This window comes from Drosophila elegans, unplaced genomic scaffold (genome assembly GCF_018152505.1).
Source record: "Drosophila elegans isolate 14027-0461.03 unplaced genomic scaffold, ASM1815250v1 contig_149, whole genome shotgun sequence".
Classification (NCBI taxonomy): domain Eukaryota; kingdom Metazoa; phylum Arthropoda; class Insecta; order Diptera; family Drosophilidae; genus Drosophila; species Drosophila elegans.
The window spans coordinates 17,610,500-17,635,822 of record NW_024545513.1 but is presented as its reverse complement, the minus strand read 5'-3'; the positions used below and the strand labels follow the sequence as shown (position 1 = coordinate 17,635,822).

The window sequence follows — 25,323 nt, the reverse complement described above, 5'->3', positions numbered from 1 at the left end:
GCTCGCGGTTGCTGCTCATTTTCAACCTGACATGATTTTCCCCTCGACCATCATAAATTCCATTTGCCTGTTCGTTGTTTTGGCGTGTGAAAATCAACGCATCAAAAAGATTCGACTGATGCAGTTGTGCTTGTTCCATGTCGCAGTATTTCTAATACCTTAAAACTCAGAAAAATGGGTATTAAAAATACTTTTGTATGTGTTAGTATAAAAGTTTATTGAAATCTATAGCTTAAGTTTGTAATTCCCCCTAACGAACTATTTGTAAGAAAGTTTACTTCTTTATACAATAATTTATATTACCTTTTAATTAGAGGGTATTTTTTTTTTAAGACAAGATTTTGATCATTAAATGTGTACCCAAAAAGTAGTGGATATTTGCCGTTCGTCAAACTTACTCATAAATTTGCCATTGTTAGTGGCTTGTGTTGTTGTGCGTCTGCATTTGCTTTTGTTTCGCTGGCTTTTATTTTTTGTCTTGTTTATCTGGGTATTTATTTAGCATTTTCCGCGTTGTTTACTGGCCAAATAAACTTTTCCACACATCATTAGCTGGGAAATGGCAATCAATGCCAGACGCGGGACAACATCAAGCAGGCTCCTCCCGCTCGATATTTCGATATTTCCATCTGCCATCGTCGAGCAGCCTGATTTTCCTAGCTCAATTTTCGCCCTGTGCCAATTTGGTGCATTGTTGCAGGCAGGCTGACTGCCTGACTGGCTGACTGCCTGGCTTTTCTTGATTTTCCCGGGGAACGTGCTAAGTGCTGGGCAGCAACAAGAAAAGTACATTGCACGATCAAGTGAGCAGCTCCATAATGGTCGTTTTTAGGCCACTGACTCCACGATGACTTAGTCTGACAATCCGGGAAAAAGCCGGAGCCGGGGGCTCTGATGAATTCCCTGTTATTGGTCACGTACAGCCGGAAAAGCCGGAAAACAAGGGCTGGCGGAAAAGCCGCACAAAACGGTTGACTTGTGCACTTTGTAAAGAAATTAATAAGTGAACGTTGTCAAGTGCAATTTATTTATCGGGAAGAGGGGGATGCTGCTGCTTGTTTGTGATTGATGGAATATCGTGGCTTCCAGCTTCTAATTTGAAAGCAAATATTTTCCTTACTTTGCCAGCAGTGTCCACAAATTTTAAATAAATTGTTAAGAATTTATTGTGCAAACAATTTATACATAACCAATTTGTTTCTATTAGGTAAAACCACATTTACAAACAGAAAACGTTGTTCTATTCCAGCTATTTAAATGGCAAAATCTATTTTCTCAGTAATGAGAATCTATCAAAATCAACTTAATACCATAAATTGTATATTGCTTACTTCCCTTGGCAAACAAAAATTCTTATAATTTAGCCTTAAACGTTCCCTAATTGATTTATGGCCCTGAAACGCACTGTAGTCGCCATAGAGAGCCAGCAAATCAAATTTGTTTGTGGCTGGTTACATTATTATGCGTATTATTATCATTAGCCCAAGTCCTTCCTTCCCTTGGCACCTCCTTTCTCGATTTTCCCCGCATAATTCTATTTTCCTTCACGACATTTCCTTCATTCTATTTTTTTTTTCTTCCGCCGACGTCTTTCACTGGTTTTTATGACCCAAAGTCGTAAAGGCAAATACCAGAACTGGCGACGAAACTAGATGGGGCTGTCACGGAAAAGTGAGCGAAAAAGTGGGCGAAAAAGTGGGGAAAACTCCGCGCTTGCGGCAGTGTTAATGCGATCTTTGGACAAGTTTATGGCATTGTTTAAAGCCACGAAAATCAGAGGACTTGGCATAAAAAAAATTCCTAGCAAATCTATAACGAGTACATAAAGATATGTATATTTAGTGGCAGTCGAGCGTTTACAAATTCAATTTAATGGCTCGTATAATGTCCGTTTACGATCCCTTAAATATTATGCTCGAGCACAAGTTAATTATGTTGAACGTTAAATAAACATCAATTAAAAAGTTGTTGTCATGCTAACATATTTCGTGCATTTTAAAGACAGCTACGGAAAAGGGAAAAAGGAAAGGCGGAAAAGCGGAAAATGGCCGCCCGGCACGACAATAAATATTCATAGCCGAGACTGAATCGTAAAACAAATCAAAAGTCATCAAAAAGTGCACTTTGCTCTAATTCCCTGTCTCTCTCTTGCTCTCTGGCATTCCTTATTTGTTTTTCCCCCATTTTCCTGACAAGTCATGCTATGACCTATGACCCCTTCCCAGCAAAAAAAAAAAAAAATAGTATCGAAAAAATGGGAAATCAAGGAGAAAACACACAGCAGGAGCAACAATCAGCATGGCAACAACTGAGCCGGTCGGAAAACTTATTAATAAACGTTATGACGACAACAACAAGCCACTAGGCACTCCCCTTTTTCGCCACCCCCTTTTTGACCCCCTTTGACCCCTTCCAGAAACTCCAAACGACATCCAAATTGGCAAAGTTGGTACGAAAGCGAAACGGCCCAAAAACGAAACAAAAATTTGTGGAAAAACCATTGCAAAAGCAATGACAACAAAAGCAGCACCGCACCAACTAAAGGAACAACATTCACGGCAACAGCAAACACAGGAGCAACATCAGCAGCAGCAGCAGCAGCAACAACAACAACAACAACCGGAGCAACACTACGAAAATAAGGTTAACAGAAATACCGAGCAGCAACTATGGAAGCAACGGCAACATCAACTCTACAGCAGCAACACCAAAAACGGAGCCATTCGGGCGGCATAATTGCAAAACTGTTTTCATAAAGCCCAGCAGCAACATCAGCTGCACAACAACAGCACCATACAAGGCACACCAGCAACACCAGCAGCACCAGCAGCACCAGCAACTTGCAACAATTGAGGCAGGCAGGCTGGAAAACAAGGAACGATAGCAGACAATCGAAGCGCCCAAATATGGAAAACCCAAAGTACAGTGGCAACCAGGTGGAAAGAACACTGGCACATAGCCTTAACCAATTAAGGGCCCAAGCACTAAGACGTTTTACGTGTTTTGTATTGTAATTATTAATTTGCTTAATCAGCTAAAATGCAGAATGTGCACAACACAGTACAAGTTTCATAAAGGGGACTACACGGTGTGGTATAAGATTATTTATACTTATTACGCAAATAAACGAGTAAACTTTTAGTAAAACAGTATTTAAAAATTTATAAAATATTCATTAATATTTGCTTAAGATGTTTTAATTGAAATTGAATGAGATTGCCCATGCCACATCAAAAAATGTATTAATACAGTAGTTTTAATGTTTTGAGCAGTGGAAATTGTAGCCGAAATGGACATTTTGGTTAATTTCTGAATCACCTCGCTGGTGGGCGATATTTTCATCGACACCCCGGACAATTAGCATTTTGTGGACGCTCCTCTGTCCCTTCAGGACTTCAGGACTATTTCCCTCACTCTTCGCGAGGACACTATAACGATCCTGGGAATGTTCAATTTCAACCCTCTGTCGTTTGTGTTGTCGGAGCAACATTTGTGGCAATTATAAGCGGAGATTTCAGGGGTGTGGAGCCAAGGAAATTATAGGGGGGCGGGGGGAGGGCTGGAGGGGCTGAGCAATCGGGGACATAAGGGCGGAGTTGATTTCATCATTTTATGGGCCCCGCGGCGTGTAAACAATTTACAATCGATGCCCAGCTGCTGCGATGTCCGTGTATTAAGTATGTATATGTATGAAAATGAAATTAGTTTCGTCATAAAATATTCATTAGTGCCGATTCCTATTGTAATTTGCATTAATTGAATTGTTTGTTAAATTGGAAAATTCTCGCCATCATTGTAAATTGTGCTTAGTTTCAGCACCCCCGCAAAAACTCTGGTCCAATAACCATAACCATTTCCTTCTCGACAATACCGCAACAAGGACAATAACCATAATAATAAAATGAATTAAATATGACCCGAAAGCCTGCCCCAAAACCCCAATCCCAATCCCAATCCCAAGCCCGAACCCAAGCCCCAACCTCAAACCTCAAACCGATTCGCACCGAAATGAACCGGGTAAATCCAACCGCATTGTGATTAAACAGCTCAAACAATTGTCGCACGTGCGTCCATCTCGGGGCACAATGGCAAAAATCTCACACTCGACCGCAAATTGAATTTAAAATGAGATCCGAATATGCACGTGTACAGTGTGTTTCGGGAGTGTAAGGCGATGGCGGATCGGACATTCCTCAGTCCAAGTCATGCTTGCGAACCACACTCCACAAAAGGGCGGGAGAGCAAGATTCAAAGCGCTCTAAAGTCCTATTATTTGTTTTATTTGCTTTATTATTGTTTGCAAGCAGGACAAGCTTTGAAAATAATAAGAACTTAAGTAACATATTGGTTTTTGTTTTAAGCAAACACTAGAACAATGAAAGTATTTAAAATATTTATATTTGCAATTTAAAATAATTGAAAAGTCATTCTCGACACAAATAAATTGCAGAGTATTATTTGTTTTTCGTTCGTAATTTCCCCTTGGGCCCTACACATCTTTGTCGGCAACGGTGTTTAAATATAATGTATTTTCTTGATGTAACACAAAAGCCCGCATATCTCTACTAAATGTACCATTTACTGCCGCAAATCGCTTACTAAAATTTGCAAACTTTTCCTCATTTTCCGCCTCTTTTTTCCAGGTAAGCCCACGTGAATTTTCCCCCCCGGAGCATCATCAATTTATGCGCCCAAATGTAATGATGTGTATGTAAGTGAAAAGACGATTTTCTTATTGATTAAATTACACACACATGAGCACACACACTGGAAAGAATATATAGGTATTGGTATATTGGTTCCCCAGGGGCGATAAATTTCGGTAAAATCTATATCTGTAAATGCGATTTCGGTTTGTTGGTTATTATACTTTGATGGCCATTGGATTTGGCCAAAATGGGCATATTCGATTTGGTTTTTTGGCCAAACGTTGTACAATCCCTACACAGTTTGCGAGAGAAGAGTTCACATAGTGAGTGCAATTTTTTATCCCCCAAATTATGGGCAGTAAAAAAGGACACTCGCATTGCATAAACGATTTCTACACACAATAAAACGGATTATTTGAAGCGATAGTTAATTCGTGATAAACACCATAAAGAAGATAACCCTGCGAGAGAGCTACAAAAAAAATCAGTAAAATATCCGTTTGACCTCAATTCGAGCATTTCTCTTTTGAACATTTTAGTGCACATAAGAGGGATGAGAAGTTTTGGCAAGCATTTCATGGATATTTTACAGAAGTTTTTTATTGAAATGTGCATTTAACATTTCATGATATAAATGTAATTGTAAAAAAGTTTTATAAAGTACATTTTAAAAGGGGAATATAGAGGTTAATTGGAACTCTTGATGGATTTTTTTTTTATTTTGCGACACATAACTGTAAAAACTATTTTAGTTAACTTCGCTTAATACAGCATTTTAAACTTCCATATTATATATATGTTACAATTTTACAAGATTTTACAAGAGACAATTCTTGGGTAATTTTGTTTTTATTTACCTGTCTTTTTTACTATCCTATCGTTTAGGTTGTTGTATTATTTTCCCTAATTTTACGTTCATATCTTTAAGATTTGTGAGCTGTAAGGGATCTACTTTTGCAGTTTTTGCTCATCCCCAGTTTGGGCCATATTAATCTCACAATTCGTTATGGACACGATTCCATTGCCGCCACTTAATTAATCCTGTCACACATTGCCGGGGCATCTCTCTCCGTCTCTTTCCGACTGTCTATGGCCATCTCTGTCCTCCGCATCTGGCCATCTCACTACAGCTGTAGTGTTCACCTTCGTTGACCGCATGCGGTGCTTGAATTTTATGTGTGGCGCACGTAAGTATGCTACGCCATTTGGCCCATGAATTTAGCTATGGGGATTTTCCTTTTCCCCGCAGCCAAAAGGAAAAATCCCATCCTTGCACGCCCCTGTTGAGGACACGCCAAATAGTTTTGATGCCCATTTAATAAAATTTTCTATCTATTTTCCTGTCTCAGCTCGACGACTTCTCCTTGAATTCGTTTTGTCATTTATAGTATTTTGCCCGCACTCACCCACATTCAAACACACACATACTCACACAGACAGACACATTCTTTCGAATTGGCCACGCCCCCATTGGTGACTGCGAAAAACACCTCCCACACCTCCCACACCGCCCCATCGTCCCAGCTTTTCCTCGACTTCCTTCTCCAAAGCCGGAAAGTGAAAAATCCCAAACGGAAATACATTCATTTGCTTGTTTTACTTTTCCAATTTCAATGCCGGAGGTTTGTCTGTCCCTCTCTTTCTCACCCACATCGTTACACATGTAGGCGAGTGGGCGGTAGGTGGTGGGGGCGTGGTCCGGGGACCTCGTGCCGCAGTCACGTTTAAAACATTAAAGTTAGATTTATGACTTTTCGGGTTATAAAATGACTTCAGATTGATTCCCGTCACATGATGACAGTTTTTCGTTTTTCATTCGCCAAACCAGTGAAGGACTTTTCCCACTTCTGCCCCTATTTTCCCAGGAGGTCCTGCTGCTCGAGGTCCTGGGCACCATGTGTAGACAATGAATTCTTAAGTTGTTCATAAGTTAAGGGATCGGAAGAATTTTTTGCCCCGTGCAAGTGGGGATTACTTGAGAATGCGAGGCGCTTTCCCAGAAGTTCTATGGGTATTTTTTATTTTATTTATTATATTATGAAAATAAATTCTAATATTTACCAGCCTAACTTAGACTAGTAATTAGAATTTATTTTATTAGTGCCTTTTAGAATTTTAGCTGCATTGTTTTTAAAGGAATTTCATTTATTTCAGCATGTGATCTAAGGACATAGCTTATGTTCATTTCAATTACGTGTGCTAATTAGTATTTATTTAATAAAATAAAAAACATTTAAAACGTTAGCCACACTAATTCTCCTAATTTTGCAGAAACCCAAGTGAATTGGCATTATTCTAATAGCTCGTTGACTGAAAAACCAAAAGCGCCTCTTAGCGCGCACTAATGTTAATTTAACATTTTGGCCTAATCAAAGGCCATTTTTAATTAGCCGCCGTCCATTTGCACACTTTTCCCCGCTGATCTGCGTGGATTTTCCGCTAACCTCAAATGCTGATGAAGAAATGCCATGACAGAGTTGCATTTCCGATGGAAACCCCCTTTGGAAAATGAAACGGGGCCATCGTGCATTCATTAGCGTGTCGTTGGGATCTGCTCTCCACTTTTCATCTTCTCTCTCTCTACGGGCAAAATGGAAAAGTGGGGAAAAAGGAAAATCAGTGGCAGCCGGACCACGATAGAGTTATCAAACGTAGCCACAGCGAACTATTAATGAAGGTGGCGTTGTTGGGTGGGTGGAAAAGGCTGGGAAAAGGCGCAAAATTGTGGGTGGCGAGAGGAGTGTGGGTTACACTTTACGTGCCACTGCACACATTGTGGCAGAAAGAGAGGGGATTGGTGCAAAACACACAGAGCGAGAGGGAGCGGGATAGATTTGAAGCGCTAATTACGTGGTCATTAATTGCGCTAATTATTTTTCATTTTGCCCTATTTTCCCCACCACCACCTCCCGTTACCCTGCGCTTTTCAATTTCCATCCATTTCCATTTTTGCGTCATTTGCATTCCGTTTGTTCCTTGTCTCCAGATTCTCCATTTTGTTGTTCTGCTTTTTTTCCGCCTTGGCATTTTCAATTTGCAGCCAGTTATTTCCAGAGGTGGGGATACAAATGCAAAACAGAAAAAAAAACAAAAGAAATGAAATGAAAATGCAGGGCAGGTGACTTTTCCTCTGTTCCATTCCATTGCATTTCTCGTTTTATCGCAAGTTTGGATCCGCTTCACTTTTTCAATGTTGTTGCCCCATAGAAAAATATTTGATTACCACTCTATTTCCTTTCGTTCCTTCATTCGGTTTCCATTAGTGTTTCTGTTCCGATTTTCTGTTTGATCAAGTTATTTATTTCCTTGTATTTCAATCCGTTCTTTTTCAAAATGTCGGACATCTTTTTTCCATTACTTTCTCAAAAATGTTACAGGTTTATTTTTTGTTTTCAGTTTTTTATTTCCATTTGTTTTGTATTAATATCTTCTCTCATGATTGTCAAATTTGTTTTTATCTAATGATATAATTTTTCATTTCACTAGGTCTTTTATTCATATAATATTTTTCCCTCGATCTTGAAAGAATACATTTTCATACTCTTTTATATATTTCACTTTCTTATATGCTTAAAAATTGAATGCATACATTTTTAATGCGTAACTAATTGTTTCATTTTCACTCTCGGCAAATCCCATTAATTTCAGTTGAATATTTTAAAATAAATTGTTTCATTTCCGTTGAACTCCCAACAGGTATTTTCTACTTCGACTATTTTTCCCCCACTGCGTTTTCCGCTGGCTTTTCCTTTTCAACCTCCCTTATTCCTCCTCTTGTTGCCTTTTGCTTTTTGCTTGTTGTTGTTATTCAGATTTTTTCATTACGTCCATTTTCTTATGCACATTTCTGTAATAAGAAAATGCGCATGAGGTAATTTTCCTGGCTATTTGCAGCATTCTACAAATTGGGCACACCGAAGTGGGTGGTTGGTGGGACGTGGGAAAACTCTGCGAGGGGGTGGGAAAATGCGGAACAGGCAAGTGGATGGTTTGGGGTAAGCCGCAAGTGACCGACATTTTGTGTCATCGTCGACCAGAAATGAAAATGGCTAAAACCGTGGCGGAAGATGAACACGCTGCTTTGCTGCTGCTGCTGTGCCCATAAGGGGGCGGGCAGGGCGGTTGGTGAGTAGAAAAGCTGGGGGCGTGGCATCCGCCTGGGGGGTTGGCGGAAAAACGCCAGGGAATCGGTTGTCGGTGTCACTGGTAATTTGATGAAAATGATGCCACCGCTGCTGCTCCATTTTACACTTGGCGCTAATTGAAAGTTTCATCAGCGGGAACGTACTGGGAATGGTGAAAAGGGGGCGTGGCATTTGGAAAATGGAAAACGAGGCAAAAAATAAAACCAGAGCAACGAGCATGGGATTTCCTTTGAATGCCGGATGATCAAAGGGGATAATTGAAGGAGATTAAAGCGGATTAATTAGATGATGAGATAATGAAGAGTTAAGGTGACTTGCGTATTACACAAATCAACAGGGATTTGTTGAGCTAAATACAAGATAAAACCAATAATTGCAATTAGTAAACATAAAATTATGAAATCAATTGAAAGGTGTATGGGAAAATATGTTCTTGGTGTTTATGGCATTTACAATGTGATAAGTAACTATGCTACCTTTTGGAAATGTGTGTACAGTACACCAAAAATACACAGAATATCCCCTTAATATCCAATAAGTAACAAAAAAACGAATTTGACCCAAATATGTTGAGTTGTTTTAAGACAAATTACAGGATTGGGACATTTTAGCACATATGTTTCCAAAGTCATTTTCTTGGCACCCATTTAGGGTCTTAAGTTATCCGGAAAAGTTTTTGCCACGGGATTCCGGTTTGTCTAATGAAATAAATGCGAACTAATTATTTATTTAGATCTCGCTCCCTCGCTCGCAGTTTGCTCAGCCATTCAGTGAAGAGGGGAAAACTTTTCATTTCGGCTGTCGACACAAAAAGGCCAGCGGAAATACTGAAAAGCCGGCGAAAACAATTTTCGGGGCACTCACAAGAGGGCATCATCATCATCGTCATCACCATCGTCATCGCCATCGTCATCGTCATCGTCATCGTCATGGAATGTTTCAACAGTTTACACAAAACTTGAAATTAATCAGAAAATTGTTTGGCCAGTCCAAACTGCAATTTGCAGTTTTTGCGGGCCGCCAAGTTGAGGGCAAATATATATGATGGCGCACTGTTATGATGGCCAAAAGGACCAGCAGGACACAATCTGTGACACACCAGTGTGAGAGTGCTCCTCCTGCAGAACCCCATTCCTTCGCCGCCTTTGTTTGTTTAAAGCCCTAAACAATCGAGAGAGAAGGATTTGGTGGGATGCCATGCCCTGGACTTGGGCGGGCACGTATCTAATTTATGCCATCTAAACAAAATACAAACAACAAGGGACCAACACAAAAGTTTTCCCTGCCACCAGGACATGAGTGTGTGTCTGTGTCTGTGTGTGTGTGTGTGTGCGTGTGGGTGCTGCCTGATTTTGCTATCTGTAAAACGCTTTTCCACCACGTCTCCTTGCAAAAGTGTTTTGTACAACTTTTGTCTTTGAGCTCCATTCCCGGCTTTATGAATTGTATCTTTTACGGTTCTGGTTTCTGGCTGGCTGCCGTAAATAGCCCGATATGATTGTTTGTCTGTCTCCCGATATTAAATACAAATATATAAATATATCTATATCTATATCTATGCATGTATATATATATATTTTTTTTTTTTGGAGGGGACAAAGGCGAAACAGAGACATAAACGGACAGTTGAGAATTAATGCCGATAAAGTTGGGATTGGAAGGGACGAACGCAGACGCCGTGACTTGGACAGATTGAACATGTCGCCGCTTTTCCTCATTGCCGGCAAAACGGTTACGCTCCAGTGTCCTTTATATATGTTTTATTTATTTTCGTTAAGTTTTCCCGGCCTGGCGAGGCGTGTAATTTGAAACTTGCCACTCGACGGTCGCAGACGCCCATGGAAAAAGGGGCAAGATGCTAATTCCTACGGGAACCCACGAATATAAATGTATAATTCCATTGCGAAGTGGCCATATCTTGTTATATTTTTTTTTTAATGGTTTTTGTTCTTAACATTTATCATCTTAAGTGAATATCTATGGATGGCTAGCAATTATTAAAACCCAATACTGAGAGGATCAGTAGTTGGCTAAATACAGCGGAATCTTGAGAGGTCATTATTAAAGTCTTAGACTCTTTGGAGTGCAGTTTTGGGTTACCGGCCTAAAATCATTCAAATATATTTAAAAACTAAGTTGAAAATTGATCCGCGTTAAATTCTCGAGTTTTCAAACCCGTAATTTAAAAATGTAGCCACAAACTGTTAGAGATAAGCCTCCCGATAGGTGAACGTTTTGGATTGAAAAGTGCAAAATTGGATCACAAATTTGACTGCACATTTCTAAAAGCAATCATAAAACATATTTATAATAAAATCGAGATTTTAGGTGCAGGAATAACTTTATATGTGCAAAATATAATACAGCATTTTTGGCAAACACACTTCTTTTTGCTCCCATAGATTATTTGAAAATTTTTTCTCTTTTTTACTCAACAATTTTTCCTAACTTTTCTTTGCTGATATGTTCAGTCTTATGGATTTGCCACACTTTAAACTTTTTAGCCCACACTTTGCATTTCATTTTTGTGGAACTCCTTGGGCATACATATCTCCAATATCCAGCATATTTCCCATGTGTGTGTGGCTGAGTAAATATTATTTGACAACATTTGGCTTTGCAAAAAGCCAAACTGCAAACGGGAGCAGATGTGGCAATGCCAAATCCTCATGTCCCTACCTACTCGCCTGTGTATCTGTGTGTGTGTGTGTGGGTGTGTACTTATGCATGTGTCAAGTGGCCATTGTCGCAAAAAAAAAAAAAAAAATGGAGAAAAAGTGCAGGAGAAATGCAAGAAAAACTCTCCGCAAACTTTGCATATTCGACAGTGCTTGCATTAATCAAAATGTTAAATACGGAATTGGAATTGAAATTGATTTTTCAGCAAAAGGGCAAATCCTCAATACTATGCCCTTTTCTTTTGCGTCCCCCAAGTGGCAGTTGCAACATCATTTATACTTCGTGGCAACACCTGACAGAGGGACACATTTTTTTCCCCTGGACACGGTCGAAGGTGTTCCTCCAACCAGGACTCAACTCCAACTGCACAAAGTTTGACTCGTCGTGGAGCACTGCAACAGCAATCGCTTATCGCCCCACGCGAACATTGATTGGCAAGTTGACTTCGAATTTGGCATTTTGCTTGCTTTCTTTGCTTTAACCAAACTTGCTGTTCGATTGGAATCGAGTTTTATTAGCCCAAAAGGTGAGGGAATATGGCCAAAAGTGTGCGGCTGACAGCGAGAAAACGCTTGGGGACTGACAAAAAGTTGTAAGTGAAAATAAATATTCAGAAATAAGCAAATGGTATTGCGATTTATTCTAGGGGAAATTGTATGAAATATTATTGGGAAACACCAAAGAAAAAATGAAATATTTCACTAAATTAACAAAGAACGATTAAAATAAGTTCGCAGTCCATTTACAATACCTAAAGCTTGTCAATCATAAAAACACGAAAAACCATATTTATAAATAAGTTCTTATTATGTAGTCTAATTAAATACTTATTAATGAACTTTCAAATAATTTTATTCTTTTTCTTTGATTTACAATTTTTTAGCTTGCTAAATACTGGACTAAGTTTTTAAGCAACATTTTTTAAACCAAGATATAAGGCTTTCTGTTTTCGAAATGAATTGTTAATAATTTTTGTTATATCTTCTGGGAGTAGTTTGAAGTGTTTTACATATTGTTTTTAAACTTTGAATTTAAATGTAAATCGTTTAGTTGTACCGTGCAACAAATTCTAAAAACTGTAATGAGGTTTTTTGTCCTAATTCTATTGCATTCATTAATTTTAATTAAGAAAAACCCTTTTGGATCTAATAGTTAAAACTGGTGGGTGAAAGAACAGCATATTTGCCATCCTTACATGCCTGCAACGCACTGTACCCCGTGCTTCCATATCGTTTATACATCTGGCCATAAAAAAATTGGTGTCGAGAGGTGGTTTTGTCGATTGTCGAGAGGTTCGTCTTACCGCCCGTCTCTTTCTCGCTGGTAATGCGCTAATTAAAATGCCTGAGCTCTAGGAAAAGCCGAGCATTTTCCTGGCCCTCAGCTGCAATGGAATGCAACTTGGGGCTCAAGTGGGAATGTGTATATGTGTGTGTATATGTGTGTGTATATGCGAGACGTTTCTCCTGGGAAATGGGAAGAAAAGTGCAAGGGGCTTAGGGTCCAGGGGATAAGCTTTTTGACTTGCCACTTATTAACTTGCCAAGCAATTATGGCCTGAAGATGGAGCCGAGAAAAGATTTCAGGTCGTTGGACCAGAGCCGGGACCCCAGACCCCAGACCCCGGAGCCCAGACCTCAAACCGCCTTCCTTTCAGCCTCGATTCGCTATCCTTATCCTTATCCTTATCCTGCCGATGCTTTCTCTGTAATTGCTCGGTGCCCGGAGAAATTCCAAGGGACAGAAGGAGCAGGAAGTCCTCGCCCGTGTGTGTGCTCCTAATAGGTAACAACTTTCCAAAAGGCAGACAACATCCGACCATCTCCATGGATCCACTTCGTCCTCTCGCCCCCCTTTTCTCTGAAGAACTGACTGACTGACTGAATGACTGACTGACTGAATGACTGACTGACTGTCATTATCTGCATCAGCACGCGTAAACTTCGTTTGCACTAACGAAAAAACAAAAAAAAAAAAAAATGAAGCAAAACACATGAGAAAATAGAAAAAAATTATAAGAACAACGCAAAAAAATAAATGGGTGAGAAATGCTGGAAAAGAGGTAACTGCTGGCGGAACAAGAAGTCATTTCTTTTAAGCTCAGCGGAGGCACTTTACCAGGTGCATTTTGAACTCGCCACCTTTTGCCAGCACTCACAGTGGGACAAAAAAAAAATAAATATATAAATAAAAACAATACCAAAAATGCTCAACAAGAAGACCATCTCAATGACATACATTACAGTTATAACAGTCAACAAGTTTTAATCTGTTCAAATTTGATTTTATTCAAAATCGAACTACACGTTTTCTGTTAGCTATAATTTAAAAGATACATTATTTTTACTTTAACCATGTATTTAATCATTTTGTAATATAACTTTTATTAAGAAGTATATCTTTAGAAACTAATGGTTATACATTTGTAACCCATTGAAATAAGATAGTACAATTCAAATAAAAATACAATATAGTGCAAAGAAATCAAAAAACTATTTATTAATTTTATCCAAAACTTGGTTTGTGCAGATTTGATTTTTCTACCTGTTCTTTAATATCCTAAAGTTCTTTTTAGGTCTCCATGTTTGCTCTCAAAATAATAAAAATTCGTTTAATTTTGGTTTCCTCAAGTTTAATGTTTATATTTCTTGTATTACTTACTGCTGCCTCTTGCCTTTTTGTTGTTGGTTACTTATTTATGCATGTAACATAGCATACACTTACCTACTTACCCTCTTCCATCTCCTCGGAGTCCGCTTTTCGTTTCATTTTTGGTTTCATTTCATTTCCTCGGCTTACTTTCTTCCTTCCTTCACGATGCGTTTTCTCCTCTCGCCACTGGCGCAATTCTAATGGGAATTTACAGTTTTTCACCAAAAAGCGAGCTTTTCCTGCTGCTTTTCGCTAGCGCTGTTTCTTGCATAAAATGAAATTGTATTGCATTTTTTCACCCCCCTCATTTTTTTGTGTTCGCTGCTTTATGGCTGGACACAGAATTGCTGCCTCAGCAGTAGAACAGCACTGAGTACACTGAGCGAAAATAAATGCATGGCAATCCATCATAAGTAAGCATTCAATTTTTTTTTTTTATAACATTAACTTAAGCATTTCCTAAATGTTATGTAGTGCATGGTCTCACTAAAGAGTGTGACCAGCTAGATAATAGAAGCAAGATCTTATAAGTGATATAAAGTAATAGTGCTTTCAAAACTACAATGTTGTTAGGCATCTTTTATTGTGTTTCTTTTATGGAATAAATTAAACTAATAGTTTTTTTCTTCTTGTGTAGAGGCAGCAGCTTCAGTTACTACTACTACTCCAGTTGAAAGTTGCCGCTGTCTTGGGCTTGGCTTTTTATGTCCATTGCTCGCCACTCTCTAGTGGAGCACAATAGAAAATCGCGAAAGCAACATGAAAATTTATGATGCATTTCTTTTGCTGCCCCTTCACCCCTTCAACCCTTCCCCTTTCCCATTACCCTTTTCCCTTTATTTTTTCCATAGTACAGTACTCCCTCGCTTAACTCGTTTCTGTCGCGTCTCAGGCTTTCAAATTATTGCAAACTTGAGTGAAATTTATATAATTGTAATGGAATTTATATTAGAGTTTTTTGCGCTGCTCCACTAAGGGCAACTGACAAATGGTTGGATGCAGCCCAACAACCTCCCACTCCATAGGGAATACCATTGTCAATGGCTTCATCGCCATCGCCATCGCCATCGTCTTGGTCCCGTTTTCCTTCTCGTTGTCGTTTTCCTATTTATTTTGTTTACATTTTGCTCGGCCAGATGGCAGAAAATCTGTGACACAGATTTCGTTTTATTTATTTCGATTACTTAAGCTCAAGAATCATAAAAATAGTTTTGAGTGAGCCAAGGAACGAGACGGAAGTGGAAGAAGAGAGAGAAATTAGCTGGAGCTTTAGCTCGGACAAATAAAAGAAACTGAAAGGATGTGAAAGGGCGAAAGGAAGTCTCAACTTTCAACAGCAAACTTATTTGATTGAGAGCAGTGCAAAATTGACATTTATTGTGGAGATAAAAAATAAGTAGGGAAGTGAGCTTGAAACGTCGAATTAAGATGTTGAAAGTGAGCTTAAGTGGCAGCAAATATGAATGGTCAAGAGGTAACTAAAGTCTTACGGATACGAATTATTATGTCCATCTGGAATGTGCAGTATGAAACATGTAACAGTGAATGGTAATAACATTTGAACTTAAATCTCAAAAGTGAATTGATTAGGTGAATATAAATAAGCCAGATGATTTAAATATGTTTACTATTTAATTTACATATTTAAATATCTAATTTCTTATAAAATATAACAAAAAGCGGATTACAATAGGCGAATCTCCAACCTTTTTCGCCTGCCTGCAAAATCCTCAAATATGATGAGAGTTATAGATTGACAGATAAAAAAAAACCCAGGGCAAAAAAAAAATAAAGAAATGGATACAAAAGACGTTTGGGAATCACAAGTGAGGAGTAGTCTTTCTTATGCTTTCCTTTTTTTTTTTTGTTGTCGTTGTTTGTGGATGCTGAATAATGGAGAGTGGAAAAGTGTGGAAAAATGCGAGCAAATAGTTTTCCGCTTGCCGCCGCATACAATGGAATAGGCGAGGGTGGATTAAGGGCGGCAGCGTGTTCTTTATCAATTTTATCTGTGAAATATATTTCCGAAACATTTGCCATTATATTTGCATTAGTAGCCACAGCTTCCGCTTCCCTTTGCCGCCTAACTATTAGATGTGGCCCAATCACGAGGCCTTGCCCCCTTTTTTTTGTGGTTCTTAGTAAGTGTGCATTCCTACACTAAGAAAAACCACCCCGCTAATACCGTTTTGAATGGGAAATTATTTAAAATAAATAAAAAGATCACAACCAAACAAGAAAATAGATTGCATGGTCACACTGTAGAAATGTGACCAGCTGACTTTAAAACAATCGAAAGCAATTTAGTTGTACGATCTGCTCTTTTTTTTTAAAGTTACAAATTTATATCTCGTATTAAACTTGACGTTGTTTTCGAAGTTCGTTAAAAATGTTTAATGTGTAGGTTTGTCGTGTTGGGCAGTTTGACGCCAATGAAAAGGAAAAAAAGGCAAAGCCTAAGCATCCAAAGAGCTATCCTCGCACTCCAAACCACATATATATTCTATATATGTATATATAGATGTGGTCTATTCCCTGGCGGAAACTGCTTATCACACATTTCCACACAGCCACGCAAAATCACACACACACAAACCGAAACCAAATACAACACAGGAATGCCAAAAAAAAAAAAAAAAAAAAAAATAAGAAATGTACTATAGTGGGAAAAGGGGGGAAATGGGGAGTGGGCTAGTAGAGTAATAGCATAAAGAATGATGCGTAGACATGATTTCCGTGCGGTTGATTTCGCTCTCTGTCTCCCTTTTTACCGGCACACTGCTTTCGATGCAAGGCGGAAATTGTTAAATGGAAATTTCCATAAATTTCGAACAGCATGGGGTGGCATCCCCACGGATCGGTTTCAGATGAAGAACTCGAGCTGCAAATTAGGTTATGCTTTGAGTATCTCAAAGATGCAGCTCTGCTTCTGCAGGACTTTTTTTTTAATCATGTAAAAATACACTTATTTTATAAATACTGAGCTAGAATTGACTAAAAGAATGGTTGCATGGTCACACCGCTGCAGAAGTGTGACCAACGGAACTATAAATCACTTACTTTTCTTAAAGTTACCCAAATAAACATTGCCGTATTTTAATATCGTACTTCTATTCAAGGTTCCTTTTGTATTTCAAAGAACTTCCTTCAGCTCCATATTTTGTTGGATTCTTCTACTCAGGATTCTTTTCCTCTGCGTTCCTTCTTCATTCATTTTCTTTGTTCCCCTGAGCTATTTTTTTTTTTTTGCCATTTTTCTAAGAGCTTAAGTTCCACTGTTTTTAAAGGGACTTCCTGCTGCGAAACTATGTGCTTGGGGATTTAGTTCCTGGTACCTTTTTGTGCGTTATCTGCATGATTTTGCATTCCCAGGAAGAGGAGTGCCGAGCAGCGATAGAGAATCGTGGATAGAGGGAGGAAGGGAGGCTGGGCTGCCTGAAGTAGAAGTAGCATGTAATTCATCTTATTCCCCAAAGACAACCACACCAGCGACAAAGGAGACACGGACGCTTGAGCTTACAATTCCGGTGGGTAAATTGTTCGCGCAGATGGGGATGCAGGAAAGTCCGGAGGAAAACCAAGGGAAAACCGGAGACGGGAGGCAGTTGAAGGCGTTGCTGTCGTCGCGTTTTGTGCGTGTCTCCATTGGGACATAAATGCCATTTGTGGGATGGGGCCGGTTCAGGCCAGGCACGCGCCTCATTACGTACCACCCACCTCCACCTCCACCTCCTCCTCCTTCTCCTTCTCCTTCTCCTTCTCCTCCCCCTCCAAACCCAATCCCCAATCTCCTTTTGACGCATAAAATGCGTAATGAATTTTAGATTTCATTTCAATGGCACACAGAAAGAAGTTATGGCCGTAGGCGCTCCAGGATTTGCTTTTCCTTGGACACAACGCCTCCGCTTTTCCGCCATGTCGCCCACCGGAAACATTTATTTGCCCGTTAAGTGCGTGAAGAGCAGCCGCCAAAGTGTTTAGTCCAATGGCCTGCAAATAGTTTTAGGTGATTCAGCAACTGGGTGTCGCAGAAAGTACCGAAAAAAAAAGGAATCAGGCGGACCTTAAGCGGTTAAGGGAAACTGAATGAGGACTTTTTCCTTTGAGCTTAACGAATCTCAATTGCGAAGAAAAATTATAATTAACGATAATTATTTTATTTTATTAGTCTGAATATTGATTAATTTATATAGTCTTTGTTATTTACAATTCTAAAAATCAATAGTTAAAGTCAATAGTTAATGTTAAACGAAATGAAAATATTGGGAACGAGTAAAAAATTCAGGCAAATATTTATGTATGCAAACATCATTACTATTTTATATATAATCACTTGATTTAAGCAAGATTTGTATTCCAAAAAAAAAAGCAAATTTGTCACCTCGAATTACGCCTGGGCATTGCACTTGAACTCCGGCCACGCCTTCTTTCCGCCCGGGAGGGCGTCGGAAAACGGAACTATTCAAACAGCATTGAGCATAATTTTTCATTCAGGGTCGTTGGCTGGGCTCACTTCGCATTTTGGACGCTGCGGCTTTTTATTTTATTATCTGCTGCAGAGCAGACAAAACCCCTTCCCCCCTTTCACCATGTTATTTTCGACCGCAAACATAATTTTTCTTGCTTCTCATGCCAGATAAACGCAGACAAGAAGTAAAATACACGAGACCACCAGAAAATAAAGTGGAAAAATTAGTCAAAATAGAAAAAAAGAAAAGGGGAAAAACCGAAAGCCAAGAAAATGAAAACGAAGCTGGCAAAAAGTTCTTTAACCCCACACAGCAGCCATCATATTATTTTCAACATTTATTTGCCATGCGTAAATAAAAAATAATATACATATATATATATATATATATATATATATATACATAGTAGGAGGGCGATTTTTTTGTGCGATTTTCAAAGGCAAAAGTGGTAAAGTAAAATGGAAAATGGCTTTCCCAAGCCGCCCTCCCATTTTCCACCCAGTCTACCAATAATAAATGCAAAACTGCAGCGGGCAAGGAGAATTGCATTTTAGGTAAACATAGAGCCAAGCAAAGGAGCTGCTGTGGGATTTGGGAAAGTGTGGTGGGAAAATTGGGTGGAAAACTGGGTGGAAAGCTGGATGGTGGGGCTGGAGAGCTGCGAGTTAAATGGGACGGGGGGCACTGCGGGGTTAAGGCGTGTCCTGGCTCTTGTCCAATTGACGTAAATCGTGCACAAGTTTTGGCAGCCAAAATGACTGCGGCTAAAGCTGGAGACGAGACAGCCAGAAGGAGAGGGTTAAAACATGAGAGGAAGCGAGAGAGAGAGAGAGAGAGAGAGAGAGAGAGAGAGAGAGAGAGCGAGAGAGAGAGAGAGATAGGCAGACAGTGGTAGAAAGAGAGGGAAAAAAAAGGGCAAGAGGTCAGCAAACTTGGTGGCTCACAGGCAGCCTCAACCTCAACCTCAACACAGCCATCGATTCAGATTTTTCTCAAGTTTTAACTTTAATAACGTCTTCAATTATTTCCATTGATGTGAAGTGATACAGTTCTAAAATGGGTTCTAAGAATCTTCCTTATTTTACGTCCAAGAAAATAAGGCAAGGCTTACGAATATTTAAAATTAAATTGACTATAACCTTTTAAAGGAGTCTTAACTTAAATTAGTTTAATGTTCCACCAATAACTCTATTTATTATTTATAACTTTTACAACCTTATACCACATATGGCGATGATATAAACTTCACGCTCTACTGATTTTAAAGGGAATTCCTGTTCAAGACAGATCAGAGCCAGAAACCTAATTTTGGAAAAGTTTTCTAAAGTCCACAAAATCCAATCCCCTTATTTTCCACTATGGATCAGCAGAAGACTACGGTATCGACTATCGATGCTGAAACGGAGCCGTGGACGATCGGAAAAGTCACGAAGACGACCAGAAAAGAGACCGATTCCGGATTCAGTTCGGCGGGTAGCACCGATTCCGTGCACCAAGTGCACCAAGCCACGCCCTGCCAGCTCCGCCTCCGATTGGCACAAAAGGAGCCGACGGAAAAGCGCGTCGGCTTCCACGCCGGCGTTATCGATAACGAGCACATGAATCGGCGCAAATCGAAGTGCTGCTGCATTTATCGAAAGCCGCATCCCTTCGGCGAGAGCTCGTCCTCCACGGATGACGAATGCGAACACTGTTTTGGCCATCCCGAAGTAAAAGCCCGTAATCGTCTGGAAAAGCAGCGAAGAAAAATGCAACAATCCTGCTGCTGCTGTTGCTGCGACAACCATCATCATCAGCATCAGGACAATCGGAATAATCGGCTGCCTATGGAAGGGATCGCAGGGGAAAAGGACAATAATCAGGCGGAGGAGGAACCGGAAGCGGTGATCAATGAATCAGGTGGGGAGGAGCTCAAAGAAAAGTAGGACAACCTTCAGTTATTTGTCGTCGAATTATTTCTGTAAGGCTCAAAATAACAAATCTTGTATCACTCGAAATTTAAATTTATGTCTTACTATTATCCGTGATTAACTGAAAATATATCCGAAGATGGATTATCAATTTTTTAGAATACCACCTACTATGATTTACCATAATTAAGTAACAAATTGTAATAAAATTGCCACAACACTTTCCTATTACAATTAAAGATTTTTTTTTCTTAATAAAAAAAAATGATTTTTATCAATTCTACATGTTTATCATTCTTATAATATTTGTGATCTACCAATGTTAAGTAAGGAAACAAATCTAATCTTTTTGGACCGGTTTCCAACTAAATTATTTTTTTTTTCCTCCACACTTTCAGTGTTTCTCTAGAAGTTTTCAAAGCCAAAGAAAAGCCGAAGAAAACCAGCCTAGGAAATGCTATTCCGTTCCTGTCACTCATCGGGCAGAAAACCGCAAAAAACTGTCACACGCCCCGCCCACTCAAGCAGTCACGCCTTCTTCTACATAGAGTGTGGGATGGCGGGGAGGTGTTTTCCATGTTTACGCCCCAGAATTCACTGCCTCCCAAAGAGCCACCATCGTGTGTCTATTGATTGATTATGCGAACTGTCTACGCGAACTTGTAACTAGATTAATGAACTTTTTGCCGTGGATGCAGTGCATCACAGATGCTTGTGGAAAACCCCCTTTGAAATACTACCACCCACACCCAACCTGCCACCGAGGAAAACCCTGTTGAAAGCCCCGCTCTATTTGTGATCCATCCCTGTGTTGAGTGAAGGGAAAATTTAAGTTGCCAGCGAAGCGAATGTAGAGCTCGATGAAGCGGGCGCAAAATGGAAAATGGGAAATGGAATGGCTGCTGTGCTGATGGGCTTGTGGCTGTCGCCCTGCCCTCCTAATTCCAAATGCGTTGCAACTCCTGTTTAAATTGAAATATCAGATGCAGATCCGTTAGGCTAATTTAAAAATTGAATTTTCAATTACTCATACGCCGTGTGTCTACTAAAATAGCAACGAGTTAGAAAGTTGTTAAGTGATTATCAAAGAAAACTTAAGGCAAACATAGACTATTAATTTAAAATAAAATATTTAAGTGAGTTTTAAAATAATATTTAAAATCGCCCACCTTTAATTTATAAAAAGTAGTAGTAAAAATTTTAGCTTTTGGCTAATTTAAAAAAAAACAAGAAAGAAAGCAAACTTCGGCAAGCCGAAGTTCATATACCCTTGCAGCTATATATTAAATACTTTTGAAAATATTTAAATTATGATTTACTTGAGTATATGCTGAAAAACATTGAAACTATGATGATTTGCAGCTCAATTATAAGATAGTTATTTTGTATATTTTTATTATTTCTATGGGAGCTATATGATATAGACGTCCGATTTTGATAAAATTTAAACCATAATTCTGAAATAATTAAACATTGCTATATGTCGAAGAACTAAACAAAAAATTAAAAAACAGAAAAGTTATAATTTTTTTTCATTTATTTTTCCGATTGTTCCTATGGGAGCTATATGCTATAGTCGTCCGATTTTGATGAAAATTAAAACATAATTCTGAAATACTTAACCATTACTATATCTCGAAGAACTAAACAAAAAATTAAAAAACAGCAAAATTATAATTTTTTTTCATTTATTTTTCCGATTGTTCCTATGGGAGCTATATGCTATAGTCGTCCGATTTTGATGAAATTTAAACCGTAAATCGGAAATATTTAACCATTACTAAATGTCGAAGAACTAAACAAAAAATTAAAAAACAGCAAAGTTGTAATTTTTTTTCATTTATTTTTCCGATTGTTCCTATGGGAGCTATATGCTATAGTCGTCCGATCCGGCTCGTTCCGACTTATATACTACCTGCAATAGAAAGACAACTTTTGGGAAAGTTTCATGCAGATAGCTTTAAAACTGAGAGACTAGTTTGCATATAAACGGACGGACAGACGGACAGACGGACAGACGGACAGACGGACATGGCTAGATCGACTCGCCTAGTGATGCTGATCAAGAATATATATACTTTATAGGGTCGGAGATGTCTCCTTTACTGCGTTGCAAACTTCTGACTGAAATTATAATACCCTCTGCAAGGGTATAAAAATAATTATAAACGTTTGAAATAGATTATACCTAAACATTGAAATGTTTGCATTCAAATTTTATTGATCTGCACGATTTTCGTTTACCTTTGACATTACCTCTTCTTGCCCTTACTCTAAAAATTGTCCAATTAATTTGGACAATTTCATCATATTTAATTTATATTTACATTTGCTGTTTTTATTACGCTGTTGCTGGTTGCAGTTCCACGTCTAGTTACAATTCCCTGTGTAATCCGTGGGAATTTTCTGTTGCCAAATGAAGCTGCGGCTGCAAAGGGGAGTGGTGTGGGGCCTAAGAGGGGCTGAAAAGGGGGTTATGCAATCCCAGGCACATGACATGACACAAATTTTGTGGGAAGAAAATATTAAAAAAAAAAAAAAAAAACAGAAAGAAAGCAAACTTCGGCAAGCCGAAGTTCATATACCCTTGCAGCTATTGCAAGAATTTAACATTTTTGAAAACATTAAAATTATGATTTACTGCGTATATGTTTAAAAACATTGAAGCTATGACGATTTGCAGCTTAATTATTTGATTGTTCTTTTATATATTTTTATTATTTCTATGGGAGCTATATGATTTAGACGTCCGATTTTGATAAAATCTAAACCATAATTCTGAAATATTTAACCATTGCTATATGTCGAAGAACTGAACAAAAAATTAAAAAACAAAAAAGTTATAATTTTTTTCATTTATTTTTCCGATTGTTCCTATGGGAGCTATATGCTATAGTCGTCCGATTTTGATATAATTTAAACCGTAAATCGGAAATATTTTACCATTACTAAATGTCGAAGGGCTAAACAAAAAATTAAAAAACAGAAAAGTTATAATTTTTTTCATTTATTTTTCCGATTGTTCCTATGGGAGCTATATGGTATAATCATCCGATTTTGATGAAATTTAAAACGTAAATCAGAAATATTTAACCATTACTAAACGTCGAAGAACTAAACAAAAAATTAAAAAACAGCAAAGTTATAATTTTTTTTCATTTATTTTTCCGATTGTTCCTATGGGAGCTATATGCTATAATCGTCCGATCCGGCTCGTTCCGACTTATATACTACCTGCAATAGAAAGACAACTTTTGGGAAAGTTTCATGCAGATAGCTTTAAAACTGAGAGACTAGTTTGCATATAAACGGACGGACAGACGGACAGACGGACAGACTGACAGACGGACAGACGGACATGGCTAGATCGACTCTACTAGTGATGCTGATCAAGAATATATATACTTTATAGGGTCGGAGACGTCTCCTTCACTGCGTTGCAAACTTCTGACTGAAATTATAATACCCTCTGCAAGGGTATAAAAACACGTACAAAAAAATGGAGCGAAATATTTCTGTTTTGGTTTTTGCGCTCCTTCTGCCAAACTTTGAACCCTTATGTGTGTCGTTGTGTTTCCCTATGAGTGTGTGTGTGTGTCTAGCATTAAGCCACAACTCAATATGTGCGCCAGTGTGAGTGGATATCTGTGTGAGCCAGTCGCGTTAGTCGTTTTTTATGAGGTCTCTTGGCGCTTGATTCCGCGGCCCCAAACCGCATTTGAAGTGCCTCCGCAGCAAGAGAAAAAAATATATCATATATACAATATATATGTATATATGATTTATACATATAGGGTTTGCATAACTCACACATGTGCGGCCATAGCCCCATAGCCCCATAGCTCCATACATGTATATTGCATATAGCTCTAGCCTTTTTAACTTGGTCAATGGGTCGCCGTCAACGAAGCTGAATGTTTCCTCTTTTCACATTATTTATTTTTCCTCTTTTTTTTGTGCTGCGCTCTGCTCTTTTCTCTGCCTTTTTTCAGTTTTAGGCAGGACACAGCGGAAAAGGACGAAGGATTTGTGCCAGGCAAATTATTCCTTCTCCTTCAATGATTAAGTTGATGAGGCCGCGAATGACATCAAAAAGTGGTCGCTTTGAACATGACACAGATACATCGCACAAATGGGAACAAATTATGCAGACATACATAAACAAACAAATGGAAAATCTCTTTAGACTTCTATTTGAAATAGATTTTTTATTGAATAACTTTGATGTACTGAGGTTTTTCTTAGATTTAGTTTTAGTTTTTAGTTTAATCATTCATTTGTCATTTAAAAACAAAATATTATAAGATTTCTAATAAAAAATCAAGATATTATTCCCCTGCCAAGAACAACAAGATAATGACTTAAACTCTGCTCTGATTTAAATTTACTAATTGCCATTTAAATTAATCTGGCCCCGAAGCCAGCTCAAAGGTCGGAAAATGGGGCAAAATGATGGCCAACACCTTGTCTCTGTTGGCCATAATCCCCAAATAGCTTTGAGGTTAGCAATAAACAATTTGCAAGCAATTCCACAGAAATATTGTGGTCAAATGCTGGAGAATGTAGGAAATGTGCCACAAGCCAAAGGGACCGAAAACTCAAAAGACTCGAAAAATGAACCACAATTAAATGGGATGGAGGTGTTTTTTTTTTTTTTTTTTTTTTTTTTTTTGGGAATATAATATCTGTTTTGGGGCTCTCTTCCCCACCACCCGCATTTTCCACCGCTTTTCCTTGACCAGATACAAATAATGAGGCAGACCACAACAATTACAGCAAACAAACAAACAGAGCGTAGCAAAATATATATATCTGGAAA

At 38.6% G+C, this 25,323-nt stretch overlaps 2 protein-coding genes and 1 pseudogene across 3 annotated transcripts in view; all 3 read left to right on the top strand.

Moving 5' to 3' along the window:
* The window catches only part of LOC108144043 (innexin shaking-B), a 159,779-nt gene that overhangs the window by 25,749 nt on the left and 108,707 nt on the right, over positions 1–25,323 (top strand). The window lies entirely within an intron of this gene.
* On the top strand, positions 6,951–7,992 carry LOC108144079 (annotated as a pseudogene).
* On the top strand, positions 19,846–21,455 carry LOC108144087 (E3 ubiquitin-protein ligase PPP1R11). Its single transcript, XM_017268743.2, has one exon. It carries the CDS (start codon positions 19,953–19,955, stop codon positions 20,517–20,519), a length of 567 nt encoding a protein of 188 aa, XP_017124232.1. The 5' UTR covers positions 19,846–19,952; the 3' UTR covers positions 20,520–21,455.